The sequence below is a fragment of the Lygodium microphyllum genome, chromosome 10, assembly GCF_053477565.2.
Source record: "Lygodium microphyllum isolate KBCC chromosome 10, Lygodium_microphyllum_v1.1.10, whole genome shotgun sequence".
NCBI classification, from domain to species: domain Eukaryota; kingdom Viridiplantae; phylum Streptophyta; class Polypodiopsida; order Schizaeales; family Lygodiaceae; genus Lygodium; species Lygodium microphyllum.
The window spans coordinates 154,172,500-154,180,786 of NC_141144.1; the positions used below are offsets into that span (position 1 = coordinate 154,172,500).

Genomic DNA, 8,287 nt, shown 5'->3' on the forward strand with positions numbered 1-8,287 from the left:
CAAGGGGCACTTTTGATGAACCTAGATTCCTCTCCTTTGTGTTGTATGGTTCTCCATCATGAGCTTTTTGGTCTAAGCTTTGAAAGCAGATGTCTTCTTGTACCTTGTAGAAGTTGAAATGGATAGATTTTGAATAATATTGTTGAATGTTGGAGCTCTAGGATCCTCACAATATTTTGTATCAAATCTAATGCAAACACATCTATTTGACTACATTTATATGTTGCAAGTAAGCATGCATATCGCTCAAACACTATTGAGAAGAATGGGAAATATGCTTGGAAGTGAAGTCCAAGCTAAAATCTCATTAGTGGTGGACAAATACCTAGATAAGTATTGATATGGGGGTGATACTTGTAACTTCTTTTGAATAGTCTAAGTTTGGGAGATAAATAACCTCACACAGACCACACAAAATAGGCATAAGCCTTTGGATTGTGCCTTGGAGAGAATGGACAACCTACTTCATGGGATTGGATGCCACTAAGAAATCCTCATTCATCTTGCTCAAAGACATCTTTATCAATCTCTTCATAGAAGCTAGTTATAATTATAATCTCATAGTTCGTATAATGAATATTGAGTGCAAGAGTAGGAGAGCATGCAAGACTATGTCAGCAAAGTAAGAAGCCTCTTTAAATGCATACTAGTTTTCTAAGACACTCACTCCAGAAAAAATATTTCATACCATATTTTTTAGATAAAAGAGTTTTTATTCTATTCAATTTCTCCCTTTAATTAAGCTTAAAAAGACTAGAACATTTCTAACACAAGAATTGCACTACACTTAAAGGTTATATATTGTTGAATCACTCTGAAAGTAGTATCTCACAATAGTGCAATACCTTGAACACCACAAAGATAGTATTTAGAAAGTGCAACAAATCAATTATCTTTCCCTTACATCATATTCCCCCCCCCCCCCCCCCCCCCCTTACTTATAGTTGGAGGGGGGAATTAATAGGGTCTTACTCCTAATGCTACACTTATGTACTTTAAAAAAAACTTCCCTTCTCTACACCTACATATTCGATAAGTTATCCATGGTGAACTCCTCGAGAATTAATCTTGAAAGATTTTGAAGTAGAAAATGATAATGCTACTATAGTACAAAGTAAAAAGATGGTTGAAGTAAAAAAATAATGCCCATAAGGGTTTTCTTCATTTTCAACCATTTCTATCAATCGATATTGCTTTTGGGTGATGAGATTGACCTTTACCCCCATCAAGATACGTACACCTATATAGAGATTTCATGCTTTTTCCAAAGCCTTGTGACAATGAAAAAGAGTTATTGATTCCTAGTAGTTAAAAATCTAATTACCTTCACAAATTTCTTATTTCTTTCAATCCAATAGGCATAGCAGGTCCTCGAGCATGTCTCTTCTAATGGAGTATGTAAATACATAAAAACAACAAATAAATAGTAAGAAAGAAAACAAAGAGAAGGGTCTACAACAATAAAAATGATTTCTAATCATAATAACCTTTATATTTTAATTATCTTGTTAATATTCTTATTTCTTTCAATCAAGGTGGTATAACTTGCCTCTTCTAATAGGGCAGATGAATACATAAATAAAGTAATATTTATAAAACCCATAACAATCAAATGGAAATGATATCTCAAGCTTCTTTTAATGGCATGGACAAACACAATGAAAGTGAAATGTGGAGAGGAGAAAGAGAACAAATAAGAGAAACCAATAAACAAAACAATAAAAGATGTAAAATCTAGAAAAGTGAAAATATTGAAAAAGTTATGTCCAAAGTTAAAATATATTCAAAACTTAAAAGGTGGGTATCTAGAGGTCATAATGAAATTTCTTGAGAAATGCTATGTCATTATTAAGGCTTTACTTGAATTCTTTGGGAATGAGGCTATTAAAAAGAAAGGGAAGAAAGACTTACCATTGTCATTTAATGCTCATTAGGGACAAAAATTAGAGAAAACTATATAACTAATAAGGTGCCCTTCTTCTCCTGTTTTTATCTTGCTAGAATGTGATTCAAAATTAATCCAAATCTTCCAGGACCCATCTGGCCTCAAAATTGGACCTAATGATAAGATGCCTTATAACCTCCTTCAAGTGTAGCTATGTAGAAACAACACCAAGAAATCTCATAGATCTTGATTGCCTTGCAAAATTGGAGTCTATTTTCCTATAGAAATGGTTCACCTTATGTGCACAGTGGGAAAGAGTTGTCTGTCAAATAATGACTAATGCTAAATTATGTCATGCCATCAAGTTCAATGAATATGACCTGACCTACATCACTCCTACATTGTTCATGTACTAGCCTTGAGTAAAAATAGATGCTCCACCCTTACTTGGATTGGATTCTCACACGGGGGGGTCACTCATGAATATATGTATATATAACCTGAGTTCAAAATAAGGGGTTTTTAAAACACCATTTTTATATATTTCTTTTACATACAGAAGGGTGTCATATAAAGGGTTACTTACATATAGAATAGAAAAGGGTTGTGTTTTATTCAAGAAAAATTCACAGATTAGGATATTTATAAATGCGCCATGAACGCATGTTATATAGAGAATATATATATAGTGAACCCCCCGAGGATTCTCGCTAGGAAAGAACTTCCCATTTCCAAAAAAATAGATTCTTGTAATTTCCTAAATTTTGACATCATGAACTATGTTATACAAGTTGACGTGCCCATCATGTATATAAATAAAGTGCACATGCACATCATTATCCAAAATCTACATATCTTAGAATTGATTCAATCCATAAATCACCTCTTGCAATCCTAAGAAGCTTTGCATTCAATTAGTATGTGGAAGGCCTCTTCTCACTTAAAATACAAGGCACATGAATCAAAGGGCACAAAGTAGACATCAAAAGTAATTCGACCTACAAACTAACATTTATTAGAAAAAAAAGACTAATTTTTTTCTATTAAGGACTATACATTTTTGTATTAATAGGAAAGTTTCTTTTCATTGGCAAAATTATTTGGTAAAATTATCTCACCATCATGTATTGTGTGCGATTCTTTAAAATGGTAGGAGAAGGAAAGAAAGTTATGCATGAGAAAATCAATAAGACCCAAATACCATTCACAAAAGTAGACTAGGAAAATTACAACTTGAAGATGGAAATCGGTTCATCTCACTCTATCTATGATACCATCTACAAAAACTTGGTGAGGTAGTAGCCTAAGATTGAAAAGAAAAATAGTTGGTGAAAACATGTGGATTGCAAGGATACATGTAAAATCTTGAAGATGATATGGACTATGACAAGTACATATAGCTCTTGTACAACATATGACCCTAATAGGAATAATGAAGTGATCATAGTTGAGGATGTGAATTATGGACATTGGATAGAAATACTACTATAATCAGAAGTGGTATATACAAAGTCTTGAACTTGCTAGGTAAATAAGAGAATATACAAAGAAGTAAGATAGATGTTTACAACCCATTGGATATGAATAAACAAAGGGTGTTCACTAACAAATGAGTATGAGTATAGCAGATATCTCAAACACTACTATGCAAAGTCATGCATAGGAATTTAAAAATCTATTGAGTGAACTAGAGGACTAATGGGACCAATTGGATAAGGAAACAAAAGGTACTAGTAGACACGAGATTAGAATAGACAAAGGAAAAGATGGATCAATAGGAAGATAAGAATGCATATCCAATGCTCAATTTGACAATGAAATTGACTCAATCAAATGGAAGTAAAACTTGGAAAAAGAAAGGGCTAGAGTAGTGGAAGAGATAATGTAAACTTAGTTACACCAAAGTTTTACCATCACCCTTTATTAAGTGAGAGAACAAAGTGAAGGGAATTCAGTTAAGATAAAAACTAAGGGACCCTTATGAATTTGGTTTGTAGGCAGGTGGTAGAATCATTTCTTGATAAATGGTGAAGAGTTTAGAAAATTGGTCTAGTATGAAGAGAAAACCCTAATTTTGAGCTATTTTTAAAGGGAAACTTTAGGCCAAAGTATGTAGATTTTTGTATATACAGGCTATTTTTTAGTAGTTAAACATTAAAAATATATCATGATGACCAAGAAAACCTCCAAAAAATAGCATTTGGGTTAAAATTTTCCCCTGCTTTTTACCTTGGATTTTGTTTGAGAATATTAAAAGAAGGTTGTACTCACAAGGAGAGCATACAAGTAGAGCTTGGAAACAAGTATATTAAACCAAAAAAACAAGATGACCAAGGACGATTATGTGCAATAGTTAAGGGAGGTTGGGATCTTCACAAAAGACCTAAGAATGATTGGCATCCTAACAATTGATGATTTGATTCCAACCACACAAAAACCACTACCCTCACCTTCATTTCTCGAGGTAGAAGAGTGGGATCCAATGGCTAAGTCAATGCCACAAGAGTCAAAACACCTTGATGAACCGAGACCCCTTCAAATAATGAGAAAGGCCAAGAAAAAAAGAAAGGAAAGAGTGGATTCATTACATCACCCGAGCGAGTGCTAGATGTTCCTTTTCGAAAAAGGCAAGAATCCAACCTTGTCAATTGGACAATGAGATCTTTGCACTAGAATAATGGGAGTCCAAAGATTCACATATGCACTTTACCTTTTATTTTTCAAAGGTATTCAAGAAGTTATTCTCTCTTGATATGATGCAAATAATAATTAGAGTGGATGTATAGCTAGGAAAAAGATGGCTAGAGCATAAGTCCCAAGATCCTAGATTATGGAAGTTAGAACTAGCTGGCTACTTACATGACAAAGTGTTCAAAGTGCCCAACATAGTATGAGACTATGAGTCAAGCAAAATAGAGATGAAATATTGTAGATATTAACATGGAGTCTTGGGTTACTTTTTGTAGTGCGTCACCCCTTGAAAGAGGAGATCCTACCTAGATGCCCTACCCATGAATGTATGGGATTGATTACAATCTTCCGAAAAACCTTCCAAAACATTGAAGGCATGACTTTCTCCTCATCTTCAATGCCAACGTTCATAGAGAGAAACATAACCTTAACTTTTGAGAAAAAGATTCAATGCCCTCCTTTACGTGATTCATGTCAAATTTTTCAAATTGCCCCAATCTAGATTTTGTCACTACATGCAACTATGTATATATGCTCCGCGAGGGTTATACGCACTCTTCTTCGACATAAATAAAAGTATTAACAGATATGCTATGGTAAGACTACTCCTTTAAGCAATAATATTACCAACCTACTATCTCAAGTGATTTGAGAATATGAATGCTAGTAGACTCAAAAATTGTAGTCATAACTTCATTTCGACAATACCATTGATAGCAAGGCTAATGCTAGAAGCTATATTGTGAGCAAAGCCTACGTAAGTCATTGAAGCCACTCTCTCTAACAACACAGAAGAGGGAAAAAGAAAATTGTTAAAAAAGGGAGAGACAAAGAAAGAAAACAAAACAAAAAGGAATAAAAGAGAGCAGAAGCTCTACTCTTGAATAGGTGTGTTAGCGATCACGCCACTTGGGGCTCTCAAGTTGACCATGTCTTGTGGCTTTAGTTGGTAGGCTCCATTTCTAACCCCTTATCCCTTCCCTCACAACATGGTCTTAGGAATCATCAAGGGAAACGCTAACTAGGTCCTCAAGTGTCGGACAACACTCCAAGCTTTCTTGTAGTTTGATCCATCTCCCAATTTTAGAACTAAAGTCTACAAACTACCACTAAGAACCTACATTTCGAAAATTTTGTATTAATTTCATGAAGAAGTTTTCTTTTGCACACTAGCTGATCTCCTCCGAGTGTGCACCTATGAGAAACCCCATGTGCCATGTATTTTAATTGAAGGGTATTTAACAAACCCCTTTACTTACATGTTATGAGGTAAATATAGAATAACTTACCTTCTTAATATGCTTACAATTTTTTTCCAAACTGCAATTAATAATCCCCATGTGCGTGTAATCTTATAAATTTTCTCAAATCATATAATGTAAAATACACTTGTGGTGAGCTCACATGATGCACTTATCGTTGTGAAGGTGCATCACCCAAGAAGCTCTCTAATACATGTTATGTTGCTAAATCAAGTGTCTTGGATGTGGAGGGCTTAGAGAATTATCTTTCGATCAAGGTAAAGAATGACTTCCTAGTCTAAATGCACATGGACTTGTCTTACAGTAGCATGAATTGATTTCTTAATTGAACTTGGGAAGCTAGGGTTTAAACAGCATGATGGGAAACTTGAAAGATATTCGATGATCAGTAATTTCATTCAAATAATTCAGTTGATCGTTCTTCTTTGTTAAACATTTCCTTCCACATTTAATATATCTATCTCGCATCATAAAAACAACATGGACTGATGAAGTGTGGCCCATGGGGCTTGTAGGCTGTAGCCTTTGTTGGATCCTCGGTTGTAGAGTCGATGGGAAACCATTTTTGGGATTTACAAGACAATGCTATCACGTGCTTCGGCCCAGTATTAAGTAATGATATGTAGCTACTAGCATGCGTGGAGAAAAGAGAAAAGTAAATATGGGGGGAGACAAACATTACAACCTATGCTACAAGGTCACAGAGAGAGAGAGAGAGAGAGAGAGAGAACGTGAACGCCTGACTCTTAGAGTTCCGGACTTTTGTAGTTACTGAGCAGCACCGAGTGACAAATGGGAAGCTCAATGCCTTGATTGGAATTAACGCTCTAGATTCGCTCTCCCAAACAGAGACTGTTATAATGCATGACGCGGCCATCAATACTCGATATAAGCTTCTGATCCTCATCATTATCCGCTGTAGAGTACTTAAGATTGTCTGCACTGTCAAATAAGGGAGAGAGAGGATCACCAATATCGACCGTCTTAGGTAATTGATTCCAGCTATCCATGGTCAACTTCTGACGATGATCATGGTGGCAATCATAATGAGCTGGGCAGGAGAAGACCGAGGTAGAATTAGCTGAAGAAGTACAAGAGATAAAGGGTACTCCTTCGCTGGCTAAAATCACGCCGAGGTCCTCAGATGATTGATCTTCACTGAATTGGGTGGAATGGACCCCCTCTGGACTAGCGAACATCATATCTAATCGTGGCAGATCTTCTTGATAACTCCAGTACTGATTGACGGGGTGATCAGTCCAGTTAAAGAATTCACCATCATCAGTATGCTCCATGTGATACGAGGAATTGATGCATGCGCTAGAATTGATCTTCCCTCTTTTTGGAGCTGAGGAATTATGGCTTCCGCATCGATGATCGGCAGTATGGCCGACCGGCTGATGATCGATAATGTCGTCACACCTATGGCCTGCGGCAATATCACTATTGCTGATAGAATTATGCGACGTAGCGATCAGAGGGTCAATGACGATGGCTTCATTGCCACTGTCATCATGATCATGATGCAGAGGAAGATCAGGATCGTGGGAATTATTGCCAGTGAGTTGCTGGACAAGGGCTCGGAAGTTAGAGGGATCGGTGCGGATCAGCATGGGAGCATAGACGTGCACTACTTTGATGATGGGAGGGATGCGAACCGGCGTCGACATGGCAGCACCACCACCACCATCACCACCAGACGACGTTAATGATGATGCACCAGCAGAAGACAAAGACGATGATGATGGTGATGATGAGGATCGCTTGTGACCGCATGAGCTACAAGCTGTATGGCCACCATCATTGTTGGGAGTCCTAGAATTTGGGCTAGCTGTGATCAGCTGATTTTCATTGGTCTTAATAACGGTGCGCCTAGCTGGCCTAGAGATGGTAATAGCGGGCTTGACGATACGTCGAGAGGCCCTGTTAATAGCAGCTGCACCTTCAGAAGGTCGACTACAGCTAGCTGCTGCTGTTGTAGCCATTGTTGATTATGAAATCCTGGCGTTGGGAGGCATCCATAAAAGAAGCCGATCAGCCAAATGCCACAATCTTTTTTCTTTTCTCTTGGTGATATGTATGATCGAGAGAGAGAGAGAGAGAGAGAGAGAGAGAGAGAGAACGCTTGTAATATTGTAGAGGAGTATAATTGATGGCGGTGCGCATGAAACATCATTTCCCCTTCACCGGCTTTGTGTTTCGAAGGTGCGAAAAAAATACACATTGATTGATTAAGAGCCAGGGCACATGCCCAAGACAATTTGACGTGCGTGAGTTCATAGAGTCAAGTTTTCGGATGTGTGGCTAAGCTTATCGATTTGAACTGCAAATAAAAGAGAAGTCTAGCAAGTTAACTAAGTACTCACTAAAAGTGGGGGATACTAAGGTTTGCTCCATTTACTTGCATGGATTCATCTTGATGTCTCCTGCAGACATTTGCACCTCCTCA

The 8,287-nt window shown here is 37.0% G+C and overlaps 1 protein-coding gene across 1 annotated transcript; it reads right to left on the reverse strand.

Annotated features, from left to right (window-relative positions):
• Positions 1-6,184: 6,184 nt before the first annotated feature.
• Positions 6,185-7,906, reverse strand: LOC148030703 (uncharacterized). The gene has a single exon (XM_087687303.1). It carries the CDS (start codon positions 7,821-7,823, stop codon positions 6,666-6,668), a length of 1,158 nt encoding a protein of 385 aa, XP_087543429.1. The 5' UTR covers positions 7,824-7,906; the 3' UTR covers positions 6,185-6,665.
• Between the last annotated feature and the right edge of the window lie 381 nt (positions 7,907-8,287).